This window comes from Rhinolophus hipposideros (assembly GCF_964194185.1).
Source record: "Rhinolophus hipposideros genome assembly, chromosome: 6".
In the NCBI taxonomy this organism is placed as follows: Eukaryota; Metazoa; Chordata; class Mammalia; order Chiroptera; family Rhinolophidae; genus Rhinolophus; species Rhinolophus hipposideros.
In genome coordinates, this window is record NC_138052.1 from 74,326,528 (window position 1) to 74,343,501 (window position 16,974).

Sequence of the window (16,974 nt, forward strand, 5' to 3'; positions counted from 1 at the left end):
GGTCATAATGGTGTACTTAGTTCTTAATTTCCTTCCATTTATTGGTTTGTGTCATTATTTTAAATTAGAATTTACATTTAATTATTTACTAGGACTACTGTAATTGGCATTGCCCCCGATTTTTTTTTTCTTGTAGAAAAATACTACCATACCTGTTGTTGAATTAGAAACCTAATCGAAGTGAGAACACCCTGAGTACAGTATAGTGGCCGCTGTATTAGATAAAGCCTCCGTGGATTCATTAGGTATCACAGCTCAGGGTGCTAAATGCCACTGCTTGCATGGAGGGCCATTGGCTTGCACAGTAAAAACGAAACAAATGTACAAAAAACCGAGTCCCTGCAAGTGAAAAGCAACTTAATTTTATTAAAAAAAAAAATCAATGTGGTTTCAGAATTAAAAGCATGGAATCTAATTGTTTTTTCAGTAAATAAAAATAGCATACCTCAGTTTCATAGAAAAGACAGCTAAATATGAGAGAGAAGAGGGAAGGGGTGGGTGCAGAGTGACACATACTCGTAGTGTGAGAAGAGCAGATATTTGGATAAAAATGCTATAAGCTAGAGAGGTTGAGTCCATGAGATGCAGTGGGAAGAATATAAGGGGGCCAGGAAGAGGGTGGGTTCATGCCTAAATGAGTATCAGAAGACCAAGAAGCAATAGTTGCCCCTCTTATTGGGCAGAGTAGTAGATTTCAGCCTCTTTTATCACTGCTCATTCATGTAAATTCATTGGTTTACTTCAGTTTATAAATTCTTGACTTCATTAATGGTTAAATCCTGAGAAACTTGGACTCACATGAGACAGCTACTGCAGCCCACCAGAGTGGGGCAAAGTGGATAATGAGAGATTCTTTTGTGAGCCTTCTCATACTGGTCTGGATGAAATCAAACTGGGGGGAATCCATTCCTTCCATGGGATAGAGAAGGCAAAAGTGATTTGCTAAGGACCAAACTAATAAAATCAGTCAGTTTCACATTTTACCAAAATTACCTCTGACACATGGCTTTTACAGTTGGGCTTATTCTGTCAATAAATTTTTCATGGAAAGTTAGGTTATTTAGATCAGTGAGGTTCACATAGCATACTCCAGCTGTATTATGCCAGCTAAATTGCAACCCAGTGGCCTGAAAGAATTAATTCATCTCCCAAAATGTGAAATTAAATCCTAGGGAGTAACATTACATGACTGATGATGTACTGAATTAAATTAAAAGAAGACGTGAATGCTTGTTAAAAAAATATCGCTTACATAAACTAGTTTATAACCACATGTGAGTCTCCTAATGGATCATGTTATTGTGAATCCATCATAACAAAAAATTCCAAAATGCCAACTATTAGAGAGTTGTTTAATTTAGGAAAGCCACACAACTTTGTTCTTTTTCTTCTTCTTCTTCTTCTTCTTTTTTTTTTTTTTTTTGGCATGACAAATGGTTCAAGTTTTAATATTATGCTAAGAGATTAAGGTAGGATTGGTATCTTAAAAATATTCATTTGAATCTCAGATCCTTTATCAAATAGGAGCTTTGGCCTCTTTTCTCTTCCACACAGCAAATGATTAATTTACTAACCTACTAGAACTAGGAAACCAAGCGTAACACCTGAGCACACATCGGTGCGCATGACCCTGAGCCTGCACCCTGCAGGAGGTGGTGGTATGCTGTTCTCTCTGCATCCACACACTGGACTCATTTAACGTTTTTGAAGCAGAGATCTAAACATCAGTGCATGTGCCTCTCCTTTTGTCATCTCGAGATGGCTGGATGACATGAGCTCATTAAGCAAACGGATGCCCTGGAGGCAGAAGTTGTACCTAGTGGACACTCAAGAGGAAGATGGTTTCCTCCTGCACTTTTATGAGAGACCGCCCCTTTTCCATCGCTGATCCTATTACTCATACATAAAATGTGCTAATATTGTATTTAGATTTGAGATTTAACACAAAGGGGCTGTGGCCCCTATAGAAAAGAGAATGACAAAGTAAAATAAGAGGATGAGGGAAGAGAAGGTGGCAGTTTTTCCACACCCCACAAATTTGTCTTGGAGAAGATACCTATTTTTCTTACTCAGGGACACAGCTAGGATCTCGACATACCACAAGGAGAAGGGAAATCCCTCAGATGAGAAACAGCTAAAAAATGCACGTTTAATATCTTTGTTTTCAGTTTATACACTACTGAAATCTAACAGATCTCTCTCTCTCTCTCTCTCTCTCTCTCTCTCTCTCTCTCTCTCTCTCTCTCTCTTTCTCTCTCTCACACACACACACACACACACACACACACACACAATTTAATCTTTATTTTTATCGCTGTAGTTTTCTTTGTCCTTCTTTTCCAGCTCCCTCTCCTCCTGACTTGAGCTACAACCACAAAGCACTAGGACTCTTGTATCCTCTCTGAACCCAGACTTCCTGGTTGAAATTTCAGATGATTCTTCCCAAGACCTGCCTTCATCATGTCACTGTCTTGCTCAGAAGCAGTTGTCACATAGCACTCCAACCTCCCAGATAAAGCTCAGCAGCTGGTGGCCGAAGCCCTTCTATGCAGCACTGGCCTCCCCATCCAGTGTTAGTTCCCCACCCTGCTCTTCGCACACACCTGGCTTACACAAGCAACAGGGGCCATCCTGCCTCCTTGTAGATTCTCTCTCTTCCTAGCTAACTCCTTCTCATTCGTCTGATCCACTTTACATCCCACTTTCTCCCCATGTACTTCTAAGAAAAATCTCAGCTTATTGATACATCCAGTGTTTTCATTTCTACTTTACTCCAGGTCTGTACTGACTAGTTGTCCTGGGCCTACAACCTATCACATACCCTTCCATCCTTAGCACAGAGAAAACGCTCAACGCATACTTCATTCAGTGGCACTGACAAATGGGACCGAACTTCCTTCTGAAGCGAGTAATAAGAGCTGTGCCTAAATGTTTACTTCTTAAAATGCAAATTATCAGAGCAGGTAATAAGACTGCAAAAAGTTACAGTGAACACCTAATCCTCTCTCATTACTAAACATCTGGTTGCCCCCTTGGCACTAACTCAGATTCCTTCTTGCAGCCAGCTGTGATGCTCTTCTCCAAACCAGTCCTTTGACTTCTCAAGTCTGAGCTAAACTAACCTTTTCTAAGGTTACTGCAAGCATTAGAAATCATAGATCATAGATTAATGTACCCTGGGTTGGTGTTTATGTATGTTTGTCTTGAAGAGGTTTTTCTCTTTTAATGGGTTGTGGTATTTTTGTCTTTTTTTTTTAACTAAGGATTTAAATAACAAACAGTTGCCTGAATATAAAGCATAATTTCTTTCATAAATAAAATCACTGCTTATTTCTGAACAGTTGTAAGTGGAGAAATAATTAGCATATTATTATACAGTAATTCTATTTCAACCAAAATTTTGCATTTAGGATTCTAGGACTCTTCATCCGTGGCATTGAAGAAAACAGCAGATCCAAGCGGGAAGGACTATTTCATGAAAATGAATGTATTGTAAAAATCAACAATGTGGACCTTGTAGACAAAACATTTGCTCAGTAAGCATTTTTTCATTGTGTTGTTTACTTTATTAGAGCCTTAGAATGCTTATAATCATTACTGAGCTCATTATGATCCGAATTCTAGGCAGAATTTCTCTCAGTTTCCTTTGAATGACCCCAGAACATGCATTTTTCAAATGCATCTTGTGTTTTAGCGTCCTCAGAGGTGGTCTGCACATGTCCCTGATAGTCCCAGGAATGGTAAACTGCAGAATGTAGCACGCCTTCCTGCCTGGTTGTCCTTCTGGGGCATCAATAGATGGGTTTGTTTTTCTTGGGATATGGGTCAGTTAGACTGGTATTTAATGACTCTTTTCACAGACTGTTAGTTCCATTTATTAATTAACTTACTTGGTGTCAGCAGTCTTTCTTAAACTAAGTATCTGTGAGAGATGTCTGTAAGGACTCACTCACTAATAGAAACAAAGAGAAAAAATTAAAATACTCTCCCACAAAACAATCATGTCTCTCTTTTAAAATGTTATGGACTAGCTTCATATACCAAAGAAAAAGAGTCTGTAGCAGTTTGCATATGCTTTCAAATGTATGTTGGCATTGCAGTGGGATTCTGGAACAAGAGTATAAATATGAATACTTCTTAGTAATGATCATCAACCTCTCAGTTCTGATCAAGACAGCTCATAATATGTCTTCTCTGGGGCCATTAATTGTCAACATAGTGTGTGTGTGTGTGTGTGTGTGTGTGTGTGTGTGAAGGGGTCAGTGGTTGTGGGAGGAGGCCAGTGGGTACTGGCTGCTTAACTGTCAAAGGAATGAAGCTTTAATAGTCTATTTCTGAAAATAACGATAGATAAAATTATAATCATTATTAATAGTGATATTTTTATATAGTCCTGTGCTTTTTTATAAGGACTTGAAAAGTATGCAAGGCACACATTATTATCCCTATTTTATAGAGATGGAAATTGGGGTTCATGAAAGCTCAGTACGGAGTTAGTAGGGAGTAGAAACTGACTCCTAGTCAAGGAATTGACCAGAGGAGCTGGACTGTCAATGTGAAGTCTTCTCCCTCCTCCACTAACAATGTGGGCAAGTTAGCATTTCAGTAAGGTGAGGGGGAGCTCAGATGGCAGTTGGGATTATAATTCAGTATTATTTGTTGTGGCTGCTTGTTACAGAGTCCTGAAAGAAAAGTAGTTCAAACAAAATTAGAATTTATCTTTTCTAAGGACAAAATGTACGGAGGTGGCCGTCCAGAGTTGGGATGGCGGTTCTACCATCATCAGCATTATCAGGCATCTTGCAGCTTTCTGCTTTACTATCCTTATTATGTGGCTACTATCTTTAAGTTGTGTCATGGCCACAGTAGTTGCTGGAGCTCCCTCCATCATTTCTGAGTTTCAAGAAATAGGAAAGAGAAACCAAGAGCTAAAAGGTTTCCACCTCCCAGATAATCCAACTTTTTGCTACCCCTTCTCTTACACCACATTGGTAAGAAAGGCTGGGGAAGGTAACTGTTTTACCTAGTCATAAGGCACAATGAGGCATAAGGTAGAAGGAGAGAAAAAGTAATAGGAAATTTGAGGAAAAACACAAAGTGCTAAAACATAAAAAGTAAAAATATACGGGTACTCAATAATAGAATAACCGGAGGGTGCATATGGGATTAACCATCCATTATGACATTCCACACAGCCGACACACTTTCCCAGTGTCTCTGTGAGGAAACATTTATGTCAAAGTTAAACTTTGGGAATACAACCCATGTTAAAGAACACCTGAAGTACTTTAGAATGAAATCCTAGAAGGAAATTAATTGATAATCTGATCAGTAATACAAAATGATTGTTTTCCATATAAAGTTAAAGCTTGCTTTTATATTTAATTCAGTAATCACTTCTGGATAGATTTCAACATACTTGAAAGCTGTGGTTCGTTGGATAAGTTATTTAATCTCCCTGAGCCTCGATTTCTCCATTTTGTAAAATGACAGCTAATTATACTAATCTAACACGGTTATTAAGAAGACTGAGATAATAATGCATGAGTAGCCTAGTATAGGGGCGCCTAATGGGCAGATCATAAGGGGTAAATACAGAGGGTGCCAAAAAAAAATGTATACACATTTTAAGAAAAATTGTAATGCTCAATATCTACTGATAATAACAAAATACGAATACAAGTCATGTGTATGCATTATTTTGACACCCCTAGTATATTTAGGTAACAGGGTCAAGCTGGTAGTGATAGCGGAAGTATCTCCTATGCTTATGATACTATGCTGCTCTCCTCGCCATGATGCTGGAGGGCTTCAGAAGATGGCATGCTGTAATATGGTGTTGCTATCAATGTACTAACTAACTCTCTTTCAAGGGCTCAAGATGTCTTCCGTCAGGCAATGAAAGCTCCAGGTGTGGTCCTGCATGTCCTTCCACCTCAAAACCGTGAACAGTACGAGAAGTCAGTCATTGGGCCTCTTCACATTTTTGGTAACAGTGATGGTGTTGTGAGAACAAAGCCATCACCTTCTATCCATGGAAAATCTGGAATAAAGACAGTAAATCTCACAGGAGCAAGCAGTCCTGAGGAAGACGCATCAGCTTCCCTTCAACAAAGCAAGAGCCCCAGAGTACCCAGACTAGGTAGAAAATCATCCTCTCCCTCACTCTCCCCTCTCATGGGGTTTGGCAGCAAGAAAAATGCAAAGAAAATTAAGATTGACCTTAAGAAAGGTAATTATTAAATTATGCTTAATAACATTCTATTGTTGTAGCATGCAAAATTGGTTAAGAGAAATGCATTAAGGCTAATTTTGTTAATTTTCCCTGCGTTTAATTGTATTAAAGAATAGATTTAAGTGTACACTTAGGCAATTTAAATTTCTTGAAATTGGAGTACATTTCTTAATCTTTTTTGCTGGAAAGTGTATTTAACACAAATAATAAAGACATGTTGGGGACTGGAAGGAATCATTGCAAACTTGATAGAAACAGAGCAATACTGTATCACAACTTAATACTAAACAGGCACTAAGGTTCAGTTGTTTCGGTTTTTATCAAGATTAGAGATTTTTAAAGCATCCTAGGCCAAGCTTCAAAAGCATACTGTTTCTGGTTCTCCTAGATCTTTTTGGACTATCAAAAAATTAACTCTTCAGAAACTATGTATGTGATAAGTAGTAATTTCACTAATTCAGCATTGCAGACATATTCTTTTAAATACCTCGTTTCAAAAGCATTTTCTTTCTTCATCTTTTTCAACTTTTTTATCCATTTCAAGCACAGATCAATGAGACTAGATAGTGTGTGTACATGCATATTTATGCAATATTACCATATACATATAAGCATTCATGTACTTCTGTGCCTATGTTTGTTTTGTAACTTCTGATAATTCCTTACCCACTGCGACCTTCTGCGATCCTATGATTTTCAAGACTCAATTCAAAAGAAACCAAGATCTCAGAGATTCTTGTCAGAATTCATAGATAATGTAATAATGCTAAAGTAGTTTAGAAACCTTATTAACATATATTAAAGCAAATAACATGTACCTTTAATAGAGATTCTTCTGAAATACCCTCTCATCAAAATTTCGCCCCCCCCCCCATAAGAATTCTGTACTGAGAAGATGTATTGACTAGAAGGCATAAATATTCCAGTATGCTTAGGAATTGGGCTTTTTGTGTAAATGCATCAGTTATATCTTTTGTACAAATTATCCAGCTATGTATAGACATGGGTTGAGTACTTTGAAGATAGATGAATCAGACCCAGAATGTGACCTTAAAAATCCATCAGAAAACCTTGAATGCAAAAATAAAGAATATGACATAACAACTGTACTTGGGGAAGATTAATCTGACAGCAAAGAGATAGACGGAAGAAGAAACCAAACAACAAAGGACCAGTAGAGGATGCATTGTATCTGTCTAAATATAATATGTATATCTTAGTAGCTGACTGGATAAGAAGGGAAGAAAGATAGGAATTACAGTTATGGCTGAGGATTTCAGTCAGAGTAGCTTGTACAATGGAGATGTCATTGTTAGAAATTAGAATTTTAAGTAGATGAGTATATTTGTAAAGGTCAGGATCTGGATTGGAGAAAGAGTTCATAGTTAAGTTTGGAAAGCTGGTGAAAGTAGGTGCATGGTGATTTCTAGGAAGCTGACACCGGTGAGATTAGAGCCAAACAATGACTTTTACGTGTCATCCATAGGGAGCTGTTATTTGGAGCCAGGAGCTAGCCAAAGCAGAGTCTAAAGGACAAGTTGTTCCAGGACAGCTCCTCGGGGAACATCTATGTTAATGTGGGAGGACAGTGGGGAAGAGAATGACAGACATGCTATGATCAGAGAGGTAGGAAAATAATCAGAAAATAAAGATTAAAACACCACAGGGGTGGAGTTATGTCAAGAAAATGATTGATGCACAGTGTCAAAACTAGAGAAGAGGAAAGATCAAAAATAGGAAGATTTACTGGATATGGTCATGGGTAGGTCATTGGTGATGGAAATTGAAGAAACAGTAAGATTAAAGTAAGGATTCTTTAAGGTAGAGAAACTGAGCATACCTTTAGATAGAGTGAACATATATATAGACACACACACACACACACACACAAACATACATACACACACATACACAGAGAGCTTAGAGATGCAAGAGATCAGGACAGGAGCAGCAAGAGGGAGTGAAGAGACAATGGGATGCAGAATACAAGGAATCAAGACACAAGTAGAGAGGAAAGTCACAGATTAGCTAGCTGATTGAGAGCCTGACAAAACTCATGTTATATGACCTTTTGTTTCTTATTGTTTACTGAGAAATCAGTCTCCTGGGTATATAAATAGCATGTGGCATTTCTTCTAGGACATTAATAAACAAAAGCGTTACGCATCTGCGTTGGGCCCTAAATTCACTTTGATACCGTCATGGCTTGTCAGGAATTATCATCTGTATTTGAAACCAAAACAACTGAAGGGTATTTATTAGGTTGGTTCAAAAGTTATTGCGGTTTTTGCAATTATTTTTATACCAACGTAATATGTGCTGGAATGTAAATATTTCACTTACTCTACATTAGTCTAAATTAGGTAGATCTTACTGTAAGATTGAATATAATATTATTCCTGCTTAAAGTGACTATGGTTTCTCCTGGTCTTTTACACCAGGCCCTGAAGGACTTGGTTTTACTGTGGTTACCAGAGACTCTTCCATACATGGTCCTGGTCCCATTTTTGTAAAAAATATTTTACCAAAAGGAGCAGCAATAAAAGATGGCCGCCTACAATCAGGGGACAGAATTTTGGAGGTAAGAATTAGAATTAATATCTTCAATAAAATAGTTTTTGGTGTTTAAATAAATAAGTATACAAACATAGATGTTAACTTTTATGTTTTGAATATAATGTATTGAAAATTATTACTTAAAGACAAGATAAGGAATTTATAAAACTAGTTAATGAGCAGCCTAACTTTGTAAGTCCGTAATCAGGCCAGTGATACAGGGACAAGTAACACTGAAAACTTTTTCCTATCTTCTCTTTCTTGCTTCTACCTCTTAGGGTCGCTGGGGAATTTGAATGAAATCAATGAGTTCGTTTAATTAGGGGTAAGAATTTCAAAGTTACACCCAAGCCCTGGTAGCAATTTATTTAAACTTCTGTCAAAAACGGGCCAGCCTGTCTCAGGTTGATCTATGTCTATAGAGAAGTATTGGAATTACCCAAAGCAAGAGGCTTTTTTTTCCCCCTTCATTTATTTTTGTTCGATAGCATCATCTTCTTGGCTAAATGTATATTGTCAACTTAGATTTCAAGAAACCATCTTCCTTGAAACTGCCTGGTTCCATTTAACTTTCTCATGGCATGGAAGCAATACTAGATAGCTTTTCATGCGGTTGTAGATCATGAAAGAAGGTGTACCAAGTGACTCTAGCTCCAAATGATAATTTCCAATAATCTATGAAAACCTGGACAGCATTGTAGAATTATAATGAAAGACTCTTACTTCCAGAGAAATTTGCTGTGTGATAACGCTCCACTGCTGCTTCTTGTATTAGGCAGAAAATGGTGCCAGTTAAGCATCTGAAATCCACTTCCTTCCTATTTGAGGAATCATTCTCTGATGCCTTTCAGTTTGATTTTCTCCCCATAAAAAAAAGTGATGTCTTGGGAGGAACTAAACATATAAATTTTTGACTGTCTGAGACTGCCTGGCACCGTAATAATGATGGTCGGTGTAGTACTGGTATTTTCAACATGGTTGGTTTGGCCCAGGTGTTCAGTTGTCATCTTGTCAGATCTTCATTGATTGTGGGATGCCCATGTCTGCTTACTTGCAAAAACCATCTAGGGTAGAAGGAGAAGGGAAGTGTTGTCATCATGTCCGTTTGTGTGGTTTCGTTCATTAGGTCAACGGCAGAGATGTCACTGGACGCACTCAGGAAGAGCTCGTGGCCATGCTGAGGAGCACCAGGCAGGGCGAGACGGCATCGCTGGTCATTGCCCGCCAAGAAGGAACTTTTCTACCCCGAGAGCTGGTAATGTTCAGATCACAATCTAACTGCATGGTTAGTGCAGAGTTTAATACACTCAGGGAATTCATGCCAGCTGAATGATGAGTTCTAAATCACAGGCTTCATTTATGAATCATATAAGAGTATTTTGTCCTGCTTTGGGTATCACAGTTTTAGGATGTCAATGCAGTGAGTGGATATATGCAAACAGTGTTTCTGGTGTACAAATTCAGATATCCTTTTAAGGAGGCAATTTTATAATATTCAACTAAATAAAATGTATATCAAGTATGTGTTATGTGGTAGGCCCTATGCAAAACACAGCAAAAATGTTCGTGGTCCTATATTAATACAATTTGCAGTCTAAAAGGAAATAAAAATATAAGTGTTCAAAATCGTGATGAAGATTATGAAAGAGAACTGCAGAGTGCTGTAGTAATTTATAACCAGGGACTTTAACCTAGCCTTGAAGGCTGGGAAAGGTATCTTGAGAAAGAGAATTTCAAAAGTCTTATTAAAAATGTATACCCTTTGACCTAGTAACTATACTTCTAATAATCTACACTGATCATCAAAGAAGTGGAAAACATTCATGTACATTGATTTTTACTATTTATAGTAGTGATATATGGAGTGTTGTACAACCTTCAGGTATTGGTGAGGTAAATACCTGGATATCTCTCTAATTAAATATAAGTACTTTAAATTGTCTCTTGTGAAGAATTGATAAGAACATGAGAAAATATTCATAGCATTGCTAAGTAAAAAAGTAGGGTATAAAATTACATATACAGTATGATTAAATTACCTTTTAAAATCTTTAAAAAATAACTGAAAACAGATGTACCTGAATAGTTGAGAGAAATGCATTGTCTCATTTTTTTTACAATGAACATATATTATTTATTTTATTGAAACATATAAGAAAGCTATAGAAAATTCAAAGGACTTTTATGACTAATAACAAAGAGGAATAGATGTGGTAAAAGAATATTTTTATTAACCCTTTTAAAAAAATTGTATTTCCTTTAAGTCTATATAAGAAATTACAAAGGCACATGATAGGTTCCCAGAATTAGATTGTCAGAATAGTGAAGGTTAGTTAAGAAAAATGAGGATAGTTAGCTTAAGAAAGAGAAAGTTTAAGACACATGATGGTTGTTATAAGGTATGTAAATAGTTATTGTATGGATAAGAAAGTAGACTTATTCTGTTTCTTCAGATAGTTTATATCCCTTATTTACTTGTGTGTTAATCTAACAAACAGTTTACTGAATATCTGCTGTGCACTAAATCGGAGCTTCTGAGGATGCAAAAATAAAGACTTGTTTTCTGCCCTTACTGAGCTTGTACCAAAACAAATAGTTGGAAGTAATAATAATGTTCCAAGAACTTTCTAACTATTGGAGTTGTCCAAGAAGGAAGTGGGTTATTTAGAATATTGAAACAGAGCCTGCCTCACCATCTGTCAAAGATGCTCTAAAAAAAAATAAAAATAAAAAACTATTGCTATTACTGCTAAAACTATTATTAAGGTGATAAGACTAGATAACCTCTAAGATATCTACTCTGAGCCTAATATTCTGTTACATGTGTTTATATTCATGTTTGAATGTACAGCCTTACTGAATCACCTCTCATATATTAATGTTCATCGGTTCTGGCCAAAGGACCCCTTTCTCCCATGTTTCTGTGGCATGGAATTTCATTTCAGTTATTCCTTCTCTTTCCATCATCTTAACCAATTTTCCCTTTGTCCTAATTGTATGCTTTAGGAAAATCTACGGTAAAATAGGGAAGGGAAGAAGAATGAGTGGTACACAATATCAAAACTGTTCTCCCCACTTCCTTTCCTCCACTTAACTCCTCCATATCCCATCATTTTTGAAGGTGGGATCTTGAATTTCTATCTCATTATTCACTGACGCTCCTTACTCTTCCTAAAGAGAAATGCTGCAGAAACCTGGAGTCTAGATTTTTTTTTTCTAAAATTCAGATAGATCCTTCCTTCAATTCTTTATTTATCCAAACACCTTAGTCTTTTTCTACCAAAGTGAAAGTGAAATGGAACAGCATTTGGAAGCCCTTTCACCTCTTTGGGTACTGGAGATAAAAACTCTCAGTGAGTTTATATATTATTGGTTTCATGGATAGGAGAACAAGGAAAGATGTTTTAACTGGTTGAATTATGGTCCTGGAAGGAGTAAAACCTTGCATAGAAACATTCCAGCCAGTCCCTACACATGCGAAAGAACCCAATGACAGCTCCAATGGGGAGCTCAAAGGCTCATGAGCCCTTACTTCCCCATCTATCAGTTCCGTATACCCTCCCCCCATATGTCCTCTAGCATTCCCAACTCCACAGCCAATTCCTTCTTCCTAGAAGCTCTACCCCCTCCCCCAGGTAAGGGGGACAGGGATGTTGATTTTACTTCATTTTGAAACTCTGAATGTATTTTCAATCGAAGCCAGTTCCACATGGAAGTTAGTGAATGGAATAATAGAATTTGGGGGCCAAAGGGAGCTGAAAGAATCAGTGAGTCCAACTCTACCTTTACAGTTGAGGAAGCAGAGGTCCCTTGTGGTTGAGTAACCTGACCATTGTCCCACAAGGAGGAGGAACTAGAGGCCTAGGTTTTTCAACACTTCATATGGTCAACTCCCGGTACTCAACTTCTGTATTCACCACTTACTGTGTGATCTATAGCAGGTCACAGTATCATTCTGAGGCTGTTTCCTCATCTGTATCATAAGATTGTTGTGAGGATTAAAAGAGATAATGTATGCAATGCTTTTAACATCGTTTCTAGCCAATTGTAAGTTCTCAGTATGTGTTAGCTATGATTATTTCTTCTAGTACGTTATCACTTCTGTGGTGCTATAAACATAATGCCATACTTTAGATTCATTATGGGATAAATAAACTTATGCTGTTTGGCCTGGTATTAACCACTATTTTGAACATTGATTTTTTTTTAAGTGTATTCTGGTATCCAAAATACTGAATTGCAATAATTTTTATGACCAACCAAGTCCATAATTCAGGACAGCCTGTATATATTATTTCACTTTCATTTAATAGAATTTAGCAAAATTTGATTTCTATCCCAGAAAGTGACGTCATAGGCTGAGCCCACCAGAGAGCATATTAAATTAATTGTGCAATGATGAGATGGAGTGCAAATAAATTATTTATTCTCAATGTTTTCAGTTTTATACAAAATTTGGAGGGCATGTGTTTAGTATCCATTCTCTTAGAATATCCTAGCAAATAGTCTCGACTTTAAAAAAAAAAATATCTGACTTCTAACTATCCAAGTATGTGGAATATTCTTTGTAACCACAGCCAAGCAAGGACATTTGAGGCTCAGATGCACATAAATAATGTGGACCCAGAATCTTTGTTTTGGAAAAATCTGAAATAGTATTCTCTTTCCAGCCCCAATGCTGGCCTTGAGTGCTAAGTAGCATGAACTATACAGGAAGTTGAAAAAGTGGTCATGCTTGGTTGGCATGTATGGGACTGTTTTAGTGGGAATTACTTCTGGTGTGGCATGCCCTGGACTATTTGAAAGAGCAAAACGAAGAACAGTGAGCTATGTAATAATACACCTTTGTATTTTTCTTTCAAAAAAATCTAAAGTGGTATCACTTTGGTCTCTTCTCCCTCATTGTGATTGATGCACACATTTGACTTTTCATTGAAAATCTGGCAGGATGAAGGAAGGACAACACTTCCTGCTTTTGTCTTTTTCTATCTCCTTTGAAGAAAACAAACTGTGTTTATTGTTTTTCTGTTCTGAGAAACTGTCTTCTCCCTTTTATTAAGCCTTGCTATTGTATAAGCTTTCTACCCTCTTAACAACACTGCTCTGCCTATTTTCTCGCAGTTAAATCTTCCTTACTTCATTGATATCATCCGCTTCTTGTAAAGTCTTAACACTTACAGCCAAGGGAGCATGTGGTCAGCAGTTATACAGGAAGTCCCGATATAGAATGGTCTCTCGGATGTGACCCTCTGTCATTCCAAAGGCCTTAGCATCCATTTCCTGGTCATTTCTCCTGCCACATAAGAAAATTGTACTGAATTTTTATATTTGCTAGGCCATGTCCTCCTTCCTGAACAATTGGTTAGTGTCACAAATTTAGCAGGACACTTAGCCGACCTTCTTTCCATTTGTGGCAAGCTGAGTTGAAAATCAAATGAGAGGAATTTATGTAATAACATTACAACTATTTAGCTGTTTCTAGTATCCTTACCAAAAGAACTGTGCTTCAAAGGTAATCTCTCCAGAATCCCAGTCTGGAAGATCCTTTGATCTCCTCACCCCTGACTGACTGAGAGTTTATTAAAGAGGTGTTCACATAAGGAACATTTTTTCAGAAGGAACTTTGAGATTAGTGTTGGTAATAGAATCGGAAGGTGAAACTGCTGTGTCTGCGTCTGCACTGGAAATGAAAACTATGCTACTTAATGGGTGGTTTGTTTGGTCTGTTCTGTGAAAGACTGGTTTATACGTTCTTTTCCATCCCTGATACTTGAAATGTTTTTTTTCCTTACACAAAGTGTCAAATGAAGCTATTTTTCCATTTAGGAAAGATCCTGAAAAACTAAAGGTTTTCTATTTATTTCAAGCCTTTATTTTTAAGAGCTTCAGAAAGAGAGACACTGTGTTATTTGTCATATATGTATAAGTACATGTGTGTCTTCTTTCATTTACTGGGGAGAAAGGAATGTTCTGCCATGTCTTTGTTAACCTCTTTAACATTTCATGTCCTGACCTGCTGCCTTATCTTTACGTTATCCTAAAAATCACTGCTACCCCTGGTGGGTAAAACGAGCTGAGAAAATTTCAAACGTATTTATAATTTCTACCTGCCAAGTTTGCCTGCTATTAAATGCTGGGTCTGCAAGTGGGAATAACTATATTTCAAAAAAGCAAGTCGCTCCTGCCTGGTATGATTGAGATCCAAAAGTTAGCCATGTTTGTCATGCTGATTTGACCTTCACTTAGGAATATTGCTTTTGCTGAGGAAAACAAAAAACAAAAAAACAAAAATGATGTACACATGTGTGGAGACTGAATAGTCGTTCTGCTTAGTGTATTCCAACGCTGTGGCTACCTTAATCAGTGACGTGTGGCTCCAAACCGTTCATGGTTTACTCTCTTTGTAAGTGAAAAATTAACACTGTCAAATGTCAAATTATTTAACACCGTAAATCATGCAAAATTTTTCATTTGAAATTTTAAATGAACTTCACTTAACTGATATATGATGTTATTCCCTTTGGCTATTTGATTCAAATGATTCCATGCTTAATTAACCAAGGTACTTAAGAAAGACTGAATATTACAGCAGTTATTGTGGATAAGTGGCAAAAATTGATGAATGATTTCAGAATGAATTTTCTATGTAAACCAAAGTGCCAGTTATGTTTTAGAATTTAAATAATTATGCAAAACCCAAAAAGCATTGCTATATTTTATGGACTCTCCATGTAAAACAGTTCTAGTTACTTAAGATGGAGTCCATGCTAAAATATAGTCTCCATTTCTGCTTCTCCCTACAATAATTTCCATTTCCTTTGGACTGCAATCCCATTCAACCAATTTTTATTTAATCCTAGTCAAAGCTCTGCACCCTGAACTCCACAGAGATGAATAAAATGTGTTTCTGTCCTCAGGGAGCTGCTAGCCTATAAAGAAAACAAGAGTGATAAATTGATGAAATTATGCAAATAAAGCATTATGGAGATTCAAGGTTGGGTACCAAGAAAACCTTCAAGAACACAACAAAATTTGAAAAGGGTCTTGATGATTGAGTAGGATTTTAAAATGCAAAGCTGTGGGGGAAGGGGTGGATGGAGGAAGTAGCATCCTCAAATACATAGAGAATGGAAAATACAAAATACGTCAAGGAGATAGTGAGTAGCCCAACCTGACAAATTACTGAGCAAGGGGTTAATATGTGAAGTAGTGTTGTTTGAAATAAATTGGAAGGGGTGAAAGGATGTTAGGATGCCTGCTAAGAGCTTAGTGTAATTCACTGGAATGCAATGGTTTGGTGCTTGAGATCAGTCAGGCATGAGTTGAATCCTGGCTCTACCTGTGATTGGCTGAATGGCCTTGATTAAGTTACCTCCCTGAATCCCCATCCCTCATCCCTAACACGGGCATCGGATTATTGTATACCTATGAGATGGTTCCCATTCAATGAGATAACTGTCAAGTACTTAGAATAGGGCACATAAAATGGGAGTCAGCAAATGTTACCATTATTGTTATCATTGCTCATCTGAATGAGGATATTAAGTGTACAGTTACTGTTTCCTACCCATGGGTAATTTAGAGAAATCTGAAGGTAGAAAACTTTAGTTTGGGCATCTGATAGATGTCAGGGTGGTGGAGTGAGAAATATCAATAATTCTAAAGTTTTAAGTTTGAATATCTAGGGATGACATTAAAAGATGTATAGGCTGGTTTGAAGGAGAAAACAGTTATTTTGTTCTAGAGTTGTATTCCTTTCATGGATCCCAGGCTGGTTTATGGGCCAATGATCATCACATTTTGTTCTTCCTTCTCCCCACTCTCTAGCCATTCCAAACTTTCCGCCTGTTTAGAATGTTACCAGGGCCCTCTCCTTGCCAGACATTTGCTGCGAGCCTTCCCACTGCCTTCCCTTCCACCTCACAACTCCTTAAGATATCTCCTTACAAGTCCCTTCCTTGGGCAAAACATCATGGAACCCGTCGGTGTTGGTTGTGGAGACCCACTTAGTTTTCCGTGCGTATTCAGGACTCCCCTTACCATGACCTTGACTCACAGGTTGTTAAAATTTATCCACTAGACCTTAAGAACTATAGAGAAACAGCAATGAAGAGCCCAGGTTTGGGTGTCGTCTTAAGGCCTGAATTTGAATCCCTGCTTTCCTATCATACTCCGCCTTGCAA

The 16,974-nt window shown here is 37.4% G+C and overlaps 1 protein-coding gene across 2 annotated transcripts in view; it reads left to right on the forward strand.

Moving 5' to 3' along the window:
- The window catches only part of PARD3B (par-3 family cell polarity regulator beta), a 973,558-nt gene that overhangs the window by 519,621 nt on the left and 436,963 nt on the right, over positions 1–16,974 (forward strand). For both annotated transcript variants that reach the window (XM_081052860.1, XM_081052859.1), the window contains exons 7-10: positions 3,411–3,536; positions 5,874–6,232; positions 8,677–8,816; positions 9,918–10,046. In XM_081052860.1, the coding sequence (XP_080908986.1) occupies positions 3,411–3,536; positions 5,874–6,232; positions 8,677–8,816; positions 9,918–10,046 (754 nt within the window). The remainder of the gene's footprint in view (positions 1–3,410; positions 3,537–5,873; positions 6,233–8,676; positions 8,817–9,917; positions 10,047–16,974) is intronic.